The sequence below is a fragment of the Lampris incognitus genome, chromosome 5 (assembly GCF_029633865.1).
Source record: "Lampris incognitus isolate fLamInc1 chromosome 5, fLamInc1.hap2, whole genome shotgun sequence".
NCBI lineage: Eukaryota > Metazoa > Chordata > Actinopteri > Lampriformes > Lampridae > Lampris > Lampris incognitus.
In genome coordinates this window covers 59,818,810-59,841,449 of record NC_079215.1, presented here as the reverse complement: position 1 = coordinate 59,841,449, position 22,640 = coordinate 59,818,810, and the positions used below count along the sequence as shown (strand labels likewise).

The window sequence follows — 22,640 nt, the reverse complement described above, 5'->3', positions numbered from 1 at the left end:
GTGGTGACATGGATAGTGAAGGAAAATGGAGGAAAATTTGATTTTATAACCAACTTAGGAAGACCTTCTCATCAAAGTGCCAACCAGTTAGAATACCAGTTGTGTTTAAAAGCAGTAAAGATAAGTGATCTATGTGGCCAATGGCTATTTCCTCTCTCTCATATGTATATATATATATATATATATATATATATATATATATACCTCCATTCCATCCAATATCCAAACCGCTTAGCCTGCTCTCAGGGTCACGGGGATGCTGTAGCCTATCCCAACAGTCATTGGGCGGCAGGCGGGGAGACACCCTGGACGGGCCGCCAGGCCATCACAGGCGTAGGGACAATTTAGTATGGCCGATTCAGCTAACCTACATGTCTTTGGACTGTGGGAGCAAACTGGAGCCTGAACCCACGCAGACACGGTGAGAAATATTTCCTCACCCTGCAGAACGGTGCCCTTTTCTTTGAGAAATACATTTGTTCACCCCTTGCAGAGGTGCAGGAAAAGCCAAGCATTGTCATTCACACTGATCATATCTCCTAATCTACAGCAAAGCAGATCACTGGATAAACTTGTCCTTCTAAAATATATGCCATTGACTCTCTGACTATAAAATGTGTAAACTTGTGTCACCACACACGTAGTGGATACAGTCGACCACTGGAAGACTGAAATCTAGGCAGGTGATGCAGTATCTTACAGCAACGACTGGGAAGAGAATCTGGCATGAAAACATGGCAGTAGGCTTAAACTCCTGACACCAGCAGGGGTCCTCTGAGCTTGGATGTATTCTTCTTAGTTTGTGCACAAGCCAGAGATGAGATGACACAGTGACCATTTCAACACCGTATATCCTGATCCCGAGGGTGACGCCCCAGTGCCGAAGGTTTAGCTAGTGTAACCCAGATGAACAAACTGAGCTAAAAGAGAGATGAATAAAGTTATAAGCAACTGAACTATCGACTTGAGTTTTAAGTTAGTGCTTTTATTTCTGTTATTAGATACTACAGTTATGATAACTTGGTCAAATCTTTTGTTTCACCCATTCCCATCCCTTACTAAAATTGATAGGAAGTTTTGCAGTGCTTTTTACGAGCAGAAATAAAGTCCACGATACAGAAAGTTTTTTCTCTGCTTGCCATTTTGAGATAGAAGTAGTTGCACCATGTAACAACACTGAGCTTCACAAAAGTTGAGAAACAGTAGGAACTAAGTCAGAACGGTTATTGAAGTTGAGCAGTTATTAGATGACAGTGAAACGATTTCCCTGCAGAAGCCACAAGACCGACAGAAGTGCCGGTTTCATCTTAATTAGTGGTGCTTCACAGGTCTTTCATTGAGCGAGAAGATCCAGTGAAGAAGAGCCGGCGACTCCAGTAGATGGCGAGCCTCCCAGCTTGAGTTCCAGGAACCCAGACCTACGCTGCCATTGAAACAGCCAGATGAACTATGTGCCGTGTGGTAGGATTGTGTCAGTTACCTGGATTGATACCAGCTCAAACATTCATCACACTTTAAGAGTGCACGCCGACTCATCAGACTCTGACAGATCAGACCTCCATCTGATCTGAACTCAATGTTGACTTTGACTGACTCGAGACACCGACCTGGAAGTTACTTGAAACCGTGGAGAAATCCCACATAAGGGCAAAGACACATACTGACCTGAGGTGGTCATCAAGCCAAACCAAAATTCTTTACAGGACAATTGATGCCACTAAGGACAATTACCTTTGGTTTTAAGGGCCCAGTTTTTTTTTCATAGGCAAACATGACACAAGTTGCATTGTTTTGCTATTCACAGGCAAACTGAAGTTGCAGTTAGCTGAATTCACTTGTGTTGTTTTTATGGTCATTGCACTCAAAACTTAATTCCCTCTGAACTTAGAAGAACTTAAAAGAACGAACCTTGAGCGAGAAGAACTTAAACAGGAGTTACCCTAGCCACCCATACTGTAAACTATCAAACCTGAACACAATACCACCAAACCAGGACTGTGAGATGGAAACATATGTTCATCTGCTAATGCTGTATGGAAGGAGACTATAAGCTGTGATGTTTGCCTCAAAAGGAGAGAGGGCTGTTCTGCAAAATGGTCAGATGCTCAAATATAACTACTGAGTTGTCAGAAAAGTCGGAATAAGAGGGAAGGAAAAAATGGAGGGAAGGAGAAAGTGTACTTTCTTCAAAAACCACAAAAATTAATACAAGCAAGTGTAAGAGGATTTACCATGTGACATCAGTGAATTGTCAATCAACCGTGGCCAACAACATTGGAGGGGAGAGGAGGGTGTCATGCCCCGTCTTGGATAGTTATGTTATCTTTTGTTTCTCCCAGTGTTCTTTGTCTTGTATTTCCTGTTTTATTTTGATACTCATCTCTTGTCTCGTTTCAGGTCCTTTACTTCCTGCCCTCATGTGTCTCCCTCCTGTGTGATTACCTGCTCTGCTCTAATGTGTTGCACCTGTGTTTCATTGTCTCCCCTCCTCCAGAGTATATAGTCTTAGTGTTCCCTTCCTTCTGTGCCAGTTTGTCCTTGTTCCTTGTGACAGCGTTCCAGCATTTTTCCCCTTGTGTAAGTTTCTTGAGCCCTATAGTTTCCTGACCTGTTTTTGCCTTTTTTGACCTCGCCTTTCGCCTGCCGATTTGGACACTGTTGCCTTGTTATCTGATCACCTGTGTACCGATCTCATTTTTATTAAAAGGACTGATTTTTGTGAACTGAGTCTGCGTTTTGAGTCCAAGCCTGTGGTTCAGTACTGACAGAGGGGAGAGGACAAATGAAAAAAGAAAATAGGAGATAAAAAGACAACGATTAAAAGAAAAAAAGAGATGAACCCAAACTCCAGTAAAGGGGATAGGAAGATAAGTAGTAAGATTGAACATAGAAGCTGCTCAGTGGGAGAACAAGTCAAATTCAGTTCCATCTGAATTAATTTGCTTCTGGAGGATTTTTTTTCTTTGAGAAATGCCACAAAGACACCCAAATCAACAGGTCCCAGCAGCCGTGACAGAGGGACATGGCCCACCAAATTTAACAAACTGCACAAGTCATGATGGGACTTGAATTCCTGATAAAATATGAACCACCTTCACACTCCTCAGGGTCTGCTGTAGGCTCTTCTTTGCATGCAAAACACAACTACCAAAGGACGCTTTACAGCACAACCTCATTTTAACCCTTGGATGTAATGCTTCATCCACCCAGCATGGTGCCATATAACCACGGTGCCATAGAAATGTATGCACTGCCTCGTCTTTCTGTCGACTGTTGTTATAGGGTCGACCTGTTTTTGTGTACAAACCCCAATTCCAATGAAGTTGGGACGTTGTGTAAAACGTGAATAAAAACAGAATACAATGATTTGCAAACCTTTTCGACCTATATTCAATTGAATACACTAAAAAGACAAGATATTTAATGTTCAAACTGATAAACTTCGTTTTTTGCAAATATTCACTCATTTTGAATTTGATGCCTGCAACACGTTCCAAAGAAGTTGGAACAGGGGCAACAAAAGACTGGGAAAGCTGAGGAACGCTCAAAAAACACCTGTTTGGAACATTCCACAGGTGAATAGGTTAATTGGAAACAGGTGAGTGTCATGATTGGGTATAAAAGGAGCATCCCTGAAAGGCTCAGTCATTCACAAGCAAGGATGGGGCAAGGTTCACCACTTTGTGAACAACTGCGTGAGCAAATAGTCCAACAGTTTAAGAACAACATTTCTCAATGTACAATTGCAAGGAATTTAGGGATTTCATCATCTACAGTCCATAATATCATCAAAAGATTCAGAGAATCCGGAGAAATCTGCATGTAAGCGGCAAGGCCGAAAACCAAAATTGAATTCCCGTAACCTTCGATCCCTCAGGGAGCACTGCATTAAAAACCGACATCATTCTGTAAAGGATATTACCACGTGGGCTCAGGAACACTTCAGAAAACCATCGTCAGTTAACACAGTCCATCACTACATCTACAAGTGCAAGTTAAAACTCTACCATGCAAAGTGAAAGCCATATATCAACAAGACCCAGAAACGCCGCCGGCTTCTCTGGGCCCAAGCTCATCCGAGATGGTCTGACGCAAAGTGGAAAAGTGTGCTGTGGTCTGACGAGTCCACATTTCAAATTATTTTGGAAATCATGGACGTCGTGTCCTCCGGGCTAAAGAGGAAAAGGACCATCCAGATTGTTATCAGCGCAAAGTTCAAAAGCCAGCATCTGTGATGGTATGGGGGGTGTGTTAGTGCCCATGGCATCATGGGTAACTGGCACATCCGTGAAGGCACCATTAATGCTGAAAGGTACATACAGGTTTTGGAGCAACATATGCTGCCATCCAAGCGACATCTTTTTCAGGGACGTCCCTGCTTATTTCAGCAAGACAATGCCAAGCCACATTCTGCATGTGTTCCAATAGCGGGGCTTCGTACTAAAAGAGTGCGGGTACTAGACTGGCCTGCCTGCAGTCCAGACCTGTCTCCCATTGAAAATGTGTGGCGCATTATGAAGCGTAAAATACGACAATGGAGACCCCAGACTGTTGAGCAACTGAAGTCGTACATCAAGCAAGAATGGGAAAAAATTCCACCTACAAAGCTTCAACAATTAGTGTCCTCAGTTCCCAAACGCTTATTGAGTGTTGTTAAAAGGAAAGGTGATGTAACACAGTGGTGAACATGCCCCTGTCCCGGCTTCTTTGGAACGTGTTACAGGCATCAAATTCAAAATGAGTGAATATTTGCAAAAAACAATACAGTTTATCAGTTTGAACATTAAATATCTTGTCTTTGTAGTGTATTCAATTGAATATAGGTCTAAAAGGATTTGCAAATAATTGTATTGTTTTTATTTACGTTTTACACAACATCCCAACTTCATTGGGGTTGGGGTTTGTATTTTGAAGTTGCCACAATGATAAAGAGAATATGTGATAAAGGGTTATGGAAACAAATTCTTTCAATAAATGATGACGGGAAGCGTCACATGCTAGTTAGTGAAATGTTTCTCAGAACTGCTTGGTGTGTAGATGTTCCCAGATGTATGGTGGACTTGGTTGTGTTTTTTTTTTTTTTTTTGAGATAAGGATCCCCGTGGGGAAATTCTGCTCTGCATTTAACACATCTTAGCAGTGTAGCTAGGAGCAGTGGGCAGCCGCCGTGCAGCGCCCAGGGACCAACCCCAGTTCATCTTGCAATGCCTTGGTCAAGGGCATAGACAGGAGTATTAACCCTAACATGCATGTCTTTTTGATAGTGGGGGAAACTGGAGCACCTGGAAAAAACCCACCGCAGACACGGGGAGAACATTCAAACTCCACACAGAGAACAACCCCCCAAGGTTGGACAACCCCGGGGGTTCGAACCCAGGACCTTCTTGCTGTGAGGCGACAGCGTTGTCCACTGCACCACTGTGCTGCCCCCAGTTCTTCTCCATCTCTGGGCTGCATGTAATAAAGTGATGTAAAATGGATAAAGAGTTGTTATGACCGCTCTCACAACAGCAAGTCATTCTCCATGCCATCTCTCCATTTTGTCTGATTGTGTAATCTTGCTGAGCCTTCTTCAGAACATTCGTACAACAGTAGTTGAAGGGAATGCACACTAATGAGCATTTCTTTTGCTGACTTTTTGGAAATTCGCTTAAAATTTGTGCAACATTTGGATGTAAAAATAACCAATGGCAATGGCTCTCATTTATCAGGGTACTTAGGAATAAATTTTGAATAATTTCTTCGTGCTGACATTTACACATAAAAAATTGGATTCATCAGAGTTTTCAGGAATCTTTTCAGGAATGTTTGGATGTCTGGCGGGAATTCAAAAAACCTGCGACCATACCTAAGACGTGTGTAAACTCCGCAGTTATACTTTTATGCAGAACTTTTCACCTTTATTCATTAGATTGATCACTGAAAAAAAACTTACATGAATGGACTTTGTACTCATCTGGAAATATTGAGAAAGATGAATAAGGCTAAAGAGAAAAAAATGTTGCAATGCAATCTAAGTGATGTAAAAAGTTTATAATGATAAACAGGCTACTGGAAAGGCTTACTATGATGGCTCATGTGTTTAATATTTACTTAACTGATGACAAAGACTATATAAAAGGGACAAGGTGCAGCAGAAGTCCAAGCATAAAATGGCTGACCTTTCTTGAAGGATTTGGTAAGAGTACCAGTGACAGAATCTTTTCAGGGACAGGGGGTCGACCCCCCCCCAGGATGACGAGTGGCTCGTGAGCTGCTTCTATTTCCCTAGAGCCCTACTACTGAGACTGTGCAGCATCTTTTAACAAGCCTGAACAAGGCAAACAAGGAGATCTCATGCTATTCCAACACAGGTCCAAGAGCTGTCTGTGGTTGGATTTCTGACAACTGGCACCAGTGCCCCCCATGAGTCACATACTGGCCCGTGTGCTACATTCTATTGTAATTCTATTAGTATACCAAATTTCCCTACAATGCACAGAGCCATCTGATCTTCAGATGGGCCTTTCTCAATCTGACCGCTTCCTTAATGCAAACGGTGCCATAGACTGCACTTGTGTGCATTAAATTTCGGCCTGCTGACAGCTGGAGAAATGTCTTTTCTTTTGCCTGTGCGGTGTCTCTGCTGAGATTTAAATTACGTTTCTGAGGCGAGCCAGTTACTGCCAATTTACAGATGCTTGGTATTTATCAACTACATGTGTACATTGGAAGCCTCATGCCTTCGATCATGTGATAAATTCGGCAGCAGTTGTGAGCTCATAAAATCATACAGGCAAATTCCCACACGTTTATGAATATTTTGATAAATGAGGCCCAATGTGAGAAAAACTTGATTCTAGACTTGTCAGTTAACTCCTTCTTGCTTTACCAGATGATAAGACAACGAGAGGATGACGTGTATTTTTAGTTTTGAACTTTTAATGGTAAAAACAGCAACAGACGCAGGACCACATGCCACATTACACTGCATGAATGGGCTGTGGTGGTCAAGTCCCACCTAATCTATATTGGTCTGACTTTAAATACAGCCTAGGATCTGAGAGCTGGAACCATGTAATCTACAGCCACCTCCAGTCTCATACGACTGCAGGCAAGACACATTAGAAAGACAGACAGACAGACAGACAGACAGACAGACAGACAGACAGACAGACAGGCAGACAGAAATACATACATACAGACAGACAGACAGACAGACAGACAGACAGACAGACAGACAGACAGACAGACAGACAGACAGACAGACAGACAGAAAGAAAGAAAGAAAGAAAGAAAGAAAAAGACAGAAAGACAGAGAGACAGACAGACAGACAGACAGACAGACAGACAGACAGACAGACAGACAGACAGACAGACAGACAGACACAGAAAGACAGACAGACAAACAGACAGAAAGAAAGAAAGAAAGAAAGAAAGAAAGACAGAGACAGACAGACAGACAGACAGACAGACAGACAGACAGACAGACAGACAGACAGACAGACAGACAGAAAGAAAGAAAGAAAGAAAGAAAGAAAGAAAGAAAGAAAGAAAGAAAGAAAGAAAGAAAGAAAGAAAGAAAGAAAGAAAGAAAGAAAAAGACAAAGACAGAGAGACAGACAGACATACAGACAGACAGACAGACAGACAGAAACAAAGAATCAAAGAAAAAGAAAGAAAGTTTGACAGAACGGCAGAAAGGAAGGCATACATACAGACAGGACAGACAGACAGAAAGAAAGAAAGAAAGAAAGAAAGAACATTTGACAGAAAGAAAGAAAGAGACATACATACTGACAGGACAGACAGACAGACAGACAGACAGACAGACAGAAAGAAAGTCTGATCCAAGATAAAGAAAAGCTACAGAAAGAGCTCACAGACTAAAGATACAATGAGAAAAGACATAACAGAAATCTCATCTCATCTCATCACCGGCCACTTTTCCGGGGTTGGGTCGTGGTGGCAGCAAGCTAAGTAGGGCACTCCAGACGTCCCTCTCCCCAGCAACGCCCACATAACAGAAATGTGGAGTGAAATGAAAAGGGAACTTACAAAACTCAGAGAGGAGCTCTACCTAAGAGATGACATGATTGAAACATATCCCCCTCCCACCCCAGACCCCTCTCAGTGCTCTGACCTGCCACCCACCTCGCAGCCCAGCAGCCAACAGACCTTATCTCCCCCTGCAAAGACAAATCCTGCTCCACCACCTGAATCCAGCACAAGCTCAGCCCCTGGCCCTTCCAAGGGGAAAAAAAACCTCACGTACACCAGCTAAGCTAGATAAAGAAGCTAAGGTGGCCATCCTGATTGACTCCAATAGCACATTTCTCCAAGAACAGATATTATTCTCTGAGCCAAGAGTATCCAAAATCAGGAGTCCAAGAATACAAGATGTCCTGTGTCATCTCTCAGACCCCGAGTTTGGCACACCAGCTCACATAATAATACACACGGGCACCAACGATTTAAGATCTGAACAAGAGCAAGTAGGAAACCTCATCAACAGGCCGGCAAACAAAGCAATTCCAGTCCGAATTTGGCTAAAAATATTTGCATCAGTGATGGAACCAGTTGCCCTTCATGGCAGTGAAGTGTGGGGCACACTCTCAAGTCAGGAATTAGATAAATGGGAAAAACTTCCAAATGAGATCCTGCACGTTGACTTTTGCAAAAACATCCTAAAAGTCCATCGGCACAGTACAAACAATGCATGCAGGACAGAATTAGGCCAATATCATCTCCTGGTTAAAATTCAAAAAAGGGCAATCAAATTCTAGAAACACCTAAAATTCAGTGACCCACACTCTTTCCATTATAAAGCCTTGCAAAACCAAGAGTTGAGCAAAGATAAGAACTCTCCTACCAACCTGGTCTTCAGCCATCCTGTTCCACTAGCATATACTAACACCTTAAAGGCACAAGACTAGGTCCAGACTACACAACATATTCGGCTTAAACAAATTTCTTCAAACCTAAAAGAATATTGGCAATCCAAAACAAAATCACAAAGCAAGATGCAATGCTATTTGGCCCTAGACAGAGAATATACATCAGCAGATTACCTAACGAAAATAAAAGCAACAAATTTGAGAAATACACTGACAAAATACAGACTCAGTGAGCACCGCTTAGCAATAGCAACTGGTAGACACAAAAAACTTGGCTGCCAAGAGACAAATGTCTGCGTCAGCAGTGCAAAGACAATGTAGTGGAGACAGAGCTGCACTTTTTAACACAGTGCAAAACATTCACATCAATCCGTGATTGCTTCTTCCCAAAATTTGAAGCAAAACACCCCAAATTTGATGCTCTACCAAACCACAGTAAACTACCCCACTTATTGGGTGACGACAAAGAGAGCTGTACTATAGCTGCACAATATGTTCACACTTGCCACCATCTGAGGGACACTAAATGATACACATAGTCACAAATATATTTCCTATCTTTTACACAAAGAAGCCCAAGACGACACTCAGACAGACAGACAGACAGACACAGACACACACGCGCGCACACACACACACACACACACACACACACACGCACTCAAGCCCACAGAGACTCATAAATGCACATGCACACACATGCATGCACACATATAGTCATCCTAACTATCCTACTGCTTTAAATAAAATAAAATAAAACTAATAAAGATAATAATAATAATAACAATAGTTAAATAATTAATAATTAATAAGTACCAATGGTAATTAATGACCAACCTGGTTTTTATGCTGCACCTGTACATGTTCTGATTGCTTGTATGTGTCTATGTATAAGTACATGTTGGGTATATGAGCTGATGTTTTGTTCTGTTTGTAATGACTGCCTGTTGTCATGCCAATAAAGCACTTCTGAATCTGAATTTGAAAGACAGTCAGACAGACAGACAGACAGACAGAAAGAAAAAGAAAAAGACAGACAGACAAAAGGAAAAAACAAAAAGAAAGACACATACATAGACAGACAGACAGACAAAAAGAAAGAGAGAGACAGACAGACATAAATAAAGACAGACAGACAGACAGAAAGAAAGACAGACATACAGTAAGAAAGAAAGAAAAATAAAAGTAAAGAACTACAAAAAGAAAGATACAGAAAGAAAGAAAAAGAGAAAGAAAGACAAAGACAGTCAGACAGAAAGAAAGAAAGCTAGACATACAGTAAGAAAAAAAGAAAGACAGACAGACAGAAAGACAGAGACAGAAAGACAGAAAGACAGACAGACAAAGACAGAGACAGAAAGACAGAAAGAAAGAAAGATAAAGAAAGAAAGAAAAAGAGAAAGAAAGACAAAGACAGAGACAGTCAGACAGAAAGAAAGAAAGCTAGACATACAGTAAGAAAAAAAGAAAGACAGACAGACAGAAAGACAGAGACAGAAAGACAGAAAAAAAGAAAGACAGACAGACAAAGACAGAGACAGAAAGACAGAAAGAAAGAAAGACAGACGGACAGGGACTGAAAGAAAGAGAGTAAGAAAGAAAGACAAATAAAGAAAGAGAGTAAGAAAGAAAGAAAGAAAGAAAGAAAGAAAGAAAAAGAGAAAGAAAGAAAGAAAGAAAGAAAGAAAGAAAGAAAGAAAGAAAGAAAGAAAGAAAGAAAGAAAGAGAGTAAGAAAAGTAAGAAAGGGAAAACAAATGCTAGGGATGGACCGGTGGGAGCAATGGTGTCAGCACATCCAGCTGGGGACACATTTGCTGTTGTTTAAAAAGTGTCGTGTTTGAAAGAGAGAGAGACGGACCATTGTGAGAAAGACAAACAGAAGAGGGATGGTGGGGGAGGGTTGTACAAATAAAAATGTTGTGTTGTAAACACATGTTGTGTTTTCAGTAGACACATGAACAGGCAGAGCTGATGTGTCCAGTTGGGAGGGCTGTGGTCCCTACATCTGAACCGGAGCTGGCTCACATGCAAAACCACATCAATGTGGCATGTAAATAACTACATGACTGCCAGAGTTACCCATTCTCACGCACACACACACACACACACACACACACACACACACACACACACACACACACACACACACACACACACACACACACACAGAGGAAGAAGGACAGACAGGACAGAACGACAAAGACAGGAATAAGGAGGAATCAGGAACACTTTGTCACTTTATTTCATGCACTTGTGCACACAAAATGAAATGAAATGCCGTTTCCCTCAGCCCACAGCAGTACAACACAACGACAAAAACACATCCAAAAACTGCACGAAGTACTAGAACACACACATCCAAACTGACAAATATATTCGAACTAATACATATATCCAAACTAAACAAAAAAATCACTGTCCAAGGGAACGAACGCCAGCCAGGATGACTGTCAGAACTGCCGGTCTGCATGGGTTAGCCGTTAGCTTAGCCCGCCCCACTTCCGCATCCTATCAGACCGCCTTGGTGTTTCCTCCTTGGGCACATCTCCAGGAAGGGGCCGTGGTCCCTGGGGCCACTGGACGAAGCAGACCAACCTCTCCCAGCCGATTCAGCACCAGCTCTCCCAGCCAGACACCCTCGACACACCTCCCCGCACTCCTCACAACGACATCAAAAACACCACAGTTACCACCAGGTGAGGCCACCGCCAGATCGCCCTTGGTATTATAGGAACTGCCAGTCTGCGTGGGCTAGCAGTTAGCTTAGCCTGCCCCGCGTCAGTGTCCTGTCAAACCGCCCTTGGTGTTACCTCTTCGGGCACAGCTCCAGGCAGGGCCGTGGTCCCTGGGCCCACAGGATGCAGCAGACCAAGCTCTCCCAGCCGATCCAGCGCCAGCTCTCTCAGCCATCAAACGAAGACACAAACCCAGATGCAGATATGGACAAAGACACTGCATGGACGGCACTGGGTGAGGCCACCGCAAATATGAATTCGCGCCGCCATCTTCCCACACCGTTACTGGGTGAGGCCGCTATAAATGGCAGCTGCGCCGCCATCTTCAGTGACACACACACGTACCAAACTCTTAAGTAGTACGATTAGATACTTACTTTGCCAAGACTGTTTACACACGATATTTTTAATTACATGCACAAGCACACACACACACACACAAACACACACACAACTTCTATAGCAAATAAGCAGACTAAATTCAGATTTATAACCAAACAAAACAAATATTTATATACTCATTGTGTGACTCTGCACAACTCTCACTCTAATCCCAGTTTTAAAACATGTAAGCACAGCCCTTATCTAGCCATGAAAAGGTCTAATTTCCACACTTTGCGCCATCTGAAATATCCCCAACACCAAAAAAGGCATCACGTCAAAGCCCTGAATGTTGCAATGGTTTTTACACATATCATAAAACAATACCCTGCACACACACACACACACACACACACACATAATCACACTTCTTACATCTGCACACATTGTCACAACATGGTTGTAAACAGTGTTGTGTGCTTCAGTAACACCGTCCCCGAGTCCTCGACACTACTGACATTACTGACACTACTGAACCACCACACCAAGCAGTGACTGGACTTACAATGTCATGGTAAAACTATCATGGTTATATCATCATATTATACGGTCATGGTTATATTGTTATGGTTATATTGTCATGGTTATACTGTCATGGTTATACGGTCATGGTTATATTGTTATGGTTATATTGTCATGGTTATACTGTCATGGTTATATTGTTATGGTTATATTGTCATGGTTATACGGTCATGGTTATATTGTTATGGTTATATTGTCATGGTTATACGGTCATGGTTATATTGTTATGGTTATATTGTCATGGTTATACTGTCATGGTTATATTGTTATGGTTATATTGTCATGGTTATACGGTCATGGTTATATTGTTATGGTTATATTGTCATGGTTATACGGTCATGGTTATATTGTTATGGTTATATTGTCATGGTTATACGGTCATGGTCATATTGTTATGGTTATATTGTCATGGTTATACGGTCATGGTCATATTGTTATGGTTATATTGTCATGGTTATACTGTATACTGTCATGGTTATACTGTCATAGTTATATTGTCATGGTTATACTGTCATGGTTATGTCATGGACACGAATTTTCCTTTTTTTTTTTAATGACACACAGCACGACTTTCAAACACGCTGAGGATCATGGGTAGGCTAACGTAGCCTTCCGCTATTGAAACTGACCAAAACAAGTGTGATTTCTCAGAATCGAAGGAGAAATAATGAAAACGGATGGGTGTAACACTAGCCTGTCATATTGTTGAGGTATCAAGGACGCTTCCGTGCTTTTGTGAAGAGAAATGTTAAAGATGTCTTTAAAATCCACAGGTTGATATGTGACGGATTCTGTCCAGCCCACCCGCCGGACTGATAAAATTAAAATAAAGAGATCAAAGGACAAAATGTCGTGATTACCTGTTAGGGTTAGGGTTAGTTGCAATAGGGGAAGTCTACATTAGCCTACCCATGATCCTCAGCAAGTTTGAAAGTCGTGCTGAGTGTCACGAAAGAAATGGAAAATTCGTGCCCATGTACACATAAATGTCATGACTATTTCACAAACTGCCGTGAGACTGGGCTGTACTGTCACGGTTATATTGTCATGGTTATACTGTCATGGTTATGTCGTCATGTTTATACTGTCATGGTTATATTGTCATGGTTATATCGTCATGTTATGTTGTCATGTTATACTGTCATGGTTATATTGTCATGTTATAGTGTCATGTTTATACTGTCATGGTTATATTGGCATGTTATACTGTCATGGTTATACTGTCATGGTTATGTCGTCATGTTTATACTGTCACGGTTATATTGTCATGTTATACTGTCATGGTTATATTGTCATGTTATACTGTCATGGTTATACTGTCATGGTTATATTGTCATGTTATAGTGTCATGTTTATACTGTCATGGTTATATTGGCATGCTATACTGTTATGGTTATACTGTCATGGTTATATTGTCATGGTTATACTGTCATGGTTATATTGTTATGGTTATACGGTCATGGTTATATTGTCATGGTTATACGGTCATGGTTGTATTGTTATGGTTATACTGTATACTGTCAAGGTTATACTGTCATAGTTATATTGTCATGGTTATACTGTCATGGTTATGTCATGGACACGAATTTTCCTTTTTTTTTTTAATGACACACAGCACGACTTTCAAACACGCTGAGGATCATGGGTAGGCTAACGTAGCCTTCCGCTATTGAAACTGACCAAAACAAGTGTGATTTCTCAGAATCGAAGGAGAATAATGAAAACGGATGGGTGTAACACTAGCCTGTCATATTGTTGAGGTATCAAGGACACTTCCATGCTTTTGTGAAGAGAAATGTTAAAGATGTCTTTAAAATCCACAGGTCGATATGTGACGGATTCTGTCCAGCCCGCCCGCCGGACTGATAAAATTAAAATAAAGAGATCAAAGGACAAAATGTCGTGATTACCTGTTAGGGTTAGGGTTAGTTGCAATAGGGGAAGTCTACATTAGCCTACCCATGATCCTCAGCAAGTTTGAAAGTCGTGCTGAGTGTCACGAAAGAAATGGAAAATTCGTGTCCATGTACATATAAATGTCATGACTATTTCACAAACTGCCGTGAGACTGGGCTGTACTGTCATGGTTATATTGTCATGGTTATGTCATCATGTTTATACTGTCATGGTTATACTGTCATGTTATACTGTCATGGTTATATTGTCATGTTATACTGTCATGGTTATATTGTCAGGTTATAGTGTCATGTTTATACTGTCATGGTTATATTGGCATGTTATACTGTCATGGTTATATTGTTATGGTTATACGGTCATGGTTATATTGTTATGGTTATATTGTCATGGTTATACGGTCATGGTTGTATTGTTATGGTTATACTGTATACTGTCATGGTTATACTGTCATAGTTATCATGGTTATACTGTCATGGTTACATCATGGACACGAATTTTCCTTTTTTTTTAATGACACACAGCACGACTTTCAAACACGCTGAGGATCATGGGTAGGCTAACGTAGCCTTCCGCTATTGAAACTGACCAAAACAAGTGTGATTTCTCAGAATCGAAGGAGAAATAATGAAAACGGATGGGTGTAACACTAGCCTGTCATATTGTTGAGGTATCAAGGACACTTCCGTGCTTTTGTGAAGAGAAATGTTAAAGATGTCTTTAAAATCCACAGGTTGATATGTGATGGATTCTGTCCAGCCCACCCGCCGGACTGATAAAACTAAAATAAAGAGATAAAAGGACAAAATGTCGTGATTAACTGTTAGGGTTAGGGTTAGTTTCAATAGGGGAAGTCTACATTAGCCTACCCATGATGCTCAGCAAGTTTGAAAGTCGTGCTGAGTGTCACGAAAGAGATGGAAAATTCGTGTCCATGTACACATAAATGTCATGACTATTTCACAAACTGCTGTGAGACTGGGCTGTACTGTCACGGTTATATTGTCATGGTTATACTGTCATGGTTATGTCGTCATGTTTATACTGTCATGGTTATATTGTCATGGTTATATCGTCATGTTATACTGTCATGGTTATATCGTCATGTTATACTGTCATGGTTATGTCGTCATGTTTATACTGTCATGGTTATATTGTCATGGTTATATCGTCATGTTATACTGTCATGGTTATATCGTCATGTTATACTGTCATGGTTATATTGTCATGGTTATATCATCATGTTATACTGTCATGGTTATATTGTCATGGTTATATCGTCCTGTTTATACTGTCATGGTTATACTGTCATGTTATATTGTCATGGTTATATTGTCATGTTATACTGTCATGGTTATACTGTCATGGTTATACTGTCATGGTTATATTGTCATGGTTATATCGTCATGTTATACTGTCATGGTTATATCGTCATGTTATACTGTCATGGTTATATTGTCATGGTTATATCATCATGTTATACTGTCATGGTTATATCGTCATGTTATACTGTCATGGTTATATTGTCATGGTTATATCATCATGTTATACTGTCATGGTTATACTGTCATGGTTATATCGTCCTGTTTATACTGTCATGGTTATACTGTCATGTTATATTGTCATGGTTATATTGTCATGTTATACTGTCATGGTTATGTTGTCATGGTTATATCGTCATGTTATACTGTCATGTTTATACTGTCATGGTTATATCATCATGTTATACTGTCATGGTTATATTGTCATGGTTATATCGTCCTGTTTATACTGTCATGGTTATATCGTCCTGTTTATACTGTCATGGTTATATTGTCATGTTATACTGTCATGTTATACTGTCATGGTTATAACGTCATGTTATACTGCCATGTTTATACTGTCATGGTTATATTGTTATGGTTATACTGTTATGGTTATACTGTTGTGGTTACATTGTTGTGGTTATACTGTGGTGGTTATATTGTCATGGTTATACTGTCATGGTTAGGGAGCTCCCTACCCAGCTTCTCATCAGGGTACTTCCTCACTCGAGGATGGTAACAATACACACAATACAAACAGCACTAACAATACAAACAAACGACTGTGGATTTCATCAAACCTTAGGCACTGGATTTGTTGACTATGCCATTAGAGGAGTAGATATGCTGCAGAATCTTCAAAACATAAAATGCTTTAACCTACCCACAGAAACCATTAATGTGAGCAGCTACAAAAGCTTTTACGATTTAGATTTCCACCAATACGCGTTTCTCTTGAATAAGATAGCCACACAAAGTAGTCAGCCTAAGCACGTCAGACTGAAATGTTATTCAGTAGTGCTACACTGCTTCTTATCACAACACCTATTCTATATATATCTACACACACACACACACACACACACACACACACACACACACACACACACACACACACACACACACACACACACACACACGTGTAACTTCCTCTTATCTCAGCAGGACAGGAACCGAAAGACTGATTTCACAAACACATCAGTAACGATTTACCCATTTCTACAAAATTACAAGTATTACACCAAAACACACCTGGTAAACACATCAATTACATCAATCTGCTACCAACCGATGTAATTCATGTGCTTCAAAAAGGTTTGCAAACCAACATGTCGACTAACACAGATAATACAGTCTCATCCTTTCTTGTTAAAAATGCTCCCCTTTGCTTGAGGTTTTTCCAATCGTTCCTCCGTGATCTCATAAACTCTATGTATAATTCCACTATACTGACTGATGACCACTGTTATGTGATATAATAACCTGAAGATCAACGTGCCCTAAAGCAACACTACGATCTCTGTCTGCACTGACTAAACTGCTGATTTTACTTTCGGCTACATCCAGTTTAACGATGGTGACTTTAATCTGTGCTCCCCAACCCAGTCGACCTGAATGCAGCGTGTGCAGCATGAAGTTGAAAGGAGGTTTTCTTGTGGCAAATATCTATGGCTATCTATGGGTGGTACGGTGGCCCAGTGGTTAGCGCTGTCACCTCACAGCAAGAAGATCCTGGGTTTGAATCCCAGGGTTGTCCAACCTTGGGGGTTATCCCAGGTCATCCTCTATGTGGAGATTGCATGTTCTCCCCGTGTCTGTGCTGGTGTTTCTCCGGTTTCCCCCACCATCAAAACAAGCATGCATGTTAGGGTTTATACTCCTGTCTATGCCCCTGACCAACGCAATGGGAAAAGAACGGGAGTTGGTCCCCGGGCGCAGCATGAAGACGGCAGCCCACTGCTCCTAGCTACACAGATAACAGCTAGGATGGGTTAATTTGCAGTAACTGAATTTCCCCAAGGGGATTAATAAAGGAAAGTTAACTTAATTTACCCTCCCATTCAGCCCTCCCTGTCTCTGCTGTTGAACTTACAGGGCTCTGTAGGATCTGGGTGACACGTTTCTTCTGCTCCAGCACGTTGAAATCCTGTCGCAGGTCCGGTGACATGTTCCTGGTCCGGAGGTACTCTGGGTCATTTTCTACACGATCGAAGTATCGCTCCTTGGTTCCTCCACTGGGTGCGGGAGGCGTGGTCACCGCTGTCGGACGGCCGTCCGCACTCATGCCTGCTCCGCCTTAGTCTCTCGCTCCGTCTCCTCTGCAGTGATCTGATCTGTACCTGAGGGGGGACACAGGCAGATTGCTCAGAGTAAGACAAGGATGAGAAGACAGGCTGTTACAATATGACTGCACTTTTGTTTGATTATGCAGAAGGTTAAGATGGAGGGGATTAGGACACGATTAGAAATCAGGGGCCTCATTCATCAATGGTTCATACATACAAATTTGTTCTTACACACCCATGGGATTTTTTTTTAGCCCTGAGGTTTGTCTCAGAGACCAGTGTAGAACCTGGCTAACCCCTGAATGTAGACACCAATTAGCTAACACTGCTGCCTTTGCAAGCCAAGAATTACAAAATAACCACCAGGCTTTGCCTCTGCCTATCAGACCTACTTGAGAGCTAAAAAAAATTCCATGGGTGCGTAAGAACAAATTTGTATGTACGAATGACCGATGAATGAGGCCCCAGGAAACCCCCGGAAAATTAACGCATTTCAAAACTGTGCAATCAGTTTGTCTCCCACAGGGCCTCTCTTCCGTGGTTGGACAGCACATTTATGGATGACATTACTGGCCTGTTAGTACTGATCTTCTTCTGTACCTTCTGGCCACACACACACACACACACACACACAAATATTAATAATTCATTAGTAGTATGCCATGTTAAAATCCTCTGAGCAGATGATGATGATGATGATGATGAAGAGTCATTTGTCAACAAGGACAGAGGTGTTTAACTGAACTATTGGGGTCATGAACGGGTGGGACTCAGTTTCCTCTCATGATCTGTCCTCAAGTCTGGTGCCAAAACAACAAGCACTTCAGCTACATTTCTGGATTGCTACAACGTGTTACTGTGGAGTTGACAACCATTCATCTGAATAGGGATTTGTGGATTGTTTAAATGTGTGCCTCGGGAATTAAAAACCTTCTGGGATTGTTCTGGAAATCAGGATGAACTAGGAAACATTTTCAACTCCGCAGTGACAAGTCTACGTGAGTAACGTGAGTTACCACAAAGCCGTGTTGCTCTGCAGAGGACGGGTGGAACCTAAACACATTACATGCTGACGGACGAACACACACGGCATGAGAAGAGCGAGAGAAAGATTTTGAAAAGCACATTTATTCAGTCCAACAGCTGACACTCAAATATATACATCTTATTATACTCCAGCTCAAAAATAACAAAACAGTTTCAGAAAAAGTCTCATTAAGTAGTTCAAACTAAAAGTATCTATACCAACCAACAGGTTCCAAACTCAAGTCAACTCTATATGCATCGCCCAAAATCACAAACACAAAATTTGCCTCAGGAGGCTTTACAACGTGTAATAGATGTTGTGTTTACAGAATTTACATAATAAATAAAACAAATAAAACTAGGGCTGAAACCATTCATCGAGTAATTCGAATAATTCGATTACAAACATTTGTATGTACGACGCTTCGTTTAGTGAAACTACTGTTCATCGGTCACCATGTTCAGAACGGACAATTATTACTGTTGCACAACGTGCTCGCGCTACGACTACGTGACGTCTAGTTGGCGCGATGGAGAGTACGGGAGGAAATGCTGAAGAGGCGGAGAGACAAAAACTCTCCCAAGTGTGGGACCATTTCAACTTAAACAAAGCAGAAAACACTGCGCAATGTGTACATTGCAAAACCGAACTAGCGTACCATAAGCGCACATCGTCAATGCTGCAGCACCTTAACCAAAAGCGCCCTATCTGTGCACCCGGTTCTCAGGGCGGAACCGACACGAGGCAACGTTTAATTTGATCTTTTTAGCGCAAATGAACATGATTGCTAGTTGAGATGAACATGAATGAAGAACATAGTTATGACTGTATGCATTGGCTAGTTATGAACATAAATCAGTATGGAAGCTGGTTATGTTGTGTTCCGTACTTTATTTAGCTTAGTTTCGCTCAGGAAAAACTTGTGTAGCGAATTCGGGGGACAACGCAACCACAGGAACTGCCGCGGCCGGGAAGCGAACCCGTGTCGCCCGCACCGCAGGAGGCATCGCTAACCGCTCGACTAAAGGCTCAGACTCGCCAGCCAGCGGCCAGCGTGTCATCTTATCCATGCACGTTACACTTGTTTTGAAAGCCATTCATGTATACCTTTTGTTTACAGTTGCCTATAGCGTGTTTTATGTGTTTTCAAATTTCAAAAAATGTTTACAAAACCAGATGACACTTAAATGCATCAGATGCACTAAAGAAAACTAGTTTCTGACCCAGGCGAAAAGATCCTGACAAAGCTTTTTATTTGCCTCCTACAAATGCAACATTGCCTTCCAAGAAGATAGACAGTAAACGCTATTTTGATTTATGCCTTAGTTACGTATGTATATCTTTTGTTTACATTTGGCATTACTGTTATTTCCTATAAAATGTCTATAAAATGTAATAAAATTTTGTATGTTTTTAAAAAAGGAAACCAAGTAGTTGTTAATTTCAAGAGACCTAGCTTCTTTCCTTTTGTATATTTACTATTGCTCTTTAACAAGTCAAAAGTGTTTTTTATCCAATTACTCGATTAATTGATGGAATAATCGATAGACTACTCGACTACTAACATAAGCCAAACATACAGTCACGGCTCACCCTTGTTACACAAATTAGAAACAGAAAACCTGGACTTCATCATCTCCCTACTGCCCATTTAAGACTGAAAGCCTGTAGATTGTCTACCATTTTGTAGTAGGCATACTCCACCCTGAGCTGAGCCTTCAGCAGACCTTTAAGAACCAGCACAGTGTCCACACAGCTCACCGTCCAAGCCCGGTTCTTAAAGCTGAGGCACATGGCTAATTTGGCAGTAGCTGATATAAAATTTATAATTGTTTGCGTACATTTCTTCGTGGCTATGTATTTGGGACCATACACAAACAACTGAAAAGAAAAAGGCTCCCTCAAGCCCAAAAACCAGCCCCTTAACAAATCAAACACACCCACCAACCAAGGACACTGGACAAGTAAATGCATTAGAGTTTCACACTGTGAACAATAAAGACATGCATCCCTGTGATCAGGATTCAGGTGCACTCTGTGTCTGTTTGTGGCTATCACTCTATGCACAATCCTCCACTGGAGGTCAGCTGACCATTTTTCAACTGGTAGTTTGCACAGGGACCAAGAGCAGCCTTTTGGAGAAGAGCCTGGACCAAAAACCTCTGTCTACCTCAACGCTTTCATGGCCTGAAGAGACTGAAAATGCCTCACCTTCACATACAGGATGTAAGTTGCCTTTTTCCCCAGGTCGTCAAATTTGTCCAGCCATGGGTTTGTGAAAGAAAGTAGTCGACCCTCCACCTCCTGTTACTCCCCCACATTAAAAGAGACAGTCAACTGTGGAAAGCTATAATCCAAATCCTCCCAAATGGCCAGCCAGCTCACGGTTCTCCATCATAAATGTCCTCAGGTACTCTGGAAGCGATGCATACACCTACTCAATAATATGACTCAGCAACCTGGGTATGATTTTGGTGTGTTGTTGCAGGGTCCCCGTGGGTGTCAGCAGATGTCACAGCTTAACACATCCGGCCTCCTTCAGAGAAGATCTTATGCTGACTGAGGCCAAGGTCCGGGCCTGAATGAAGCTGTTGTAAAACAGTGGCTCCTCAAACAGCCACAGACCAGCCATAGCAGCAGCCTTCCTGGAGGCCTTAAGAATCTTCCATGCATCCAGGACAGAGGCATAGAAAGGCAACAGGCTTGTGAGATCTGCCTCCTCCAGCCTCAGCAGAAACAGTTGCTTACTGTACCCTAGACAACCAGCTATCCGCAGGATAGCTTGGCTGTGTCTAACCACCGCACACCACAGTGATAAAGCGGTCTCTGCGCGGTCTTCAGCCTAAAGGTCATCACTCGATAGGTAATGTCCAAAAGACCCTGTCCTCCTCCTTCCACTGGGAAGTATAAGGCAGGGGCTCAGATCCAGTGCTGCCCTGACCAGAAAAAGTCCAATATAGCCCACTGAACATCTTCAATCAGGGTGTTGGTGGAGGTAGAACAATCAGTTTGTAATACAGCATCGAGGCAACCAAAACTTGACCCCTATACCAGTGTTTCTCAACCCAGTCCTCAAGGACCCCCTATCCTGTAAATTTTCTTTGCAACCCTGAATAAGTACCTGTTTGTAGTTATTCAACCAATCAGCAGTGAATGTCAGAGTTTGCACACCTTGCATAATTAATTGCTATGAGATGATTGGTTGAGTAAGTACAAGCAGGGCTACCTATGCAGGGTTACCGTGAAAATCTGCAGGATAGGGGGTCCACTGCCCTATACAACAGCTGGGGTAGCAATCATTTCCATTTGAACAACTTGGCAAACACTTTCTCTATCACACCCTCCCAATTCTACCTCTGATAATCCTCTGTGCCTAAAAATACCTCCAACACCTTTATCCTTCATCTCCTCCACTGCAGATCTGCAGGCAAACTGGGTGCGACCCTCTCTCTCCACTGTCCTACCTGTAAGGGCTCACTCGATGCTCTGTTTATCTTTGCTGATGATGCCTTTTGATATAAACCCAGACTGTCCTGTAGTTCCTGCACATCCCCCTGATCCCTGACAAACACATTTAAATCATCAACATAAACAG

The 22,640-nt window shown here is 41.7% G+C and overlaps 1 protein-coding gene across 1 annotated transcript in view; it reads right to left on the bottom strand.

Moving 5' to 3' along the window:
- The window catches only part of add3a (adducin 3 (gamma) a), a 124,952-nt gene that overhangs the window by 80,517 nt on the left and 21,795 nt on the right, over positions 1-22,640 (bottom strand). Inside the window, exon 2 of the mRNA XM_056279827.1 lies at positions 17,826-18,072. Within this exon, the coding sequence (XP_056135802.1) occupies positions 17,826-18,017 (192 nt within the window). The 5' untranslated portion in view covers positions 18,018-18,072. The remainder of the gene's footprint in view (positions 1-17,825; positions 18,073-22,640) is intronic.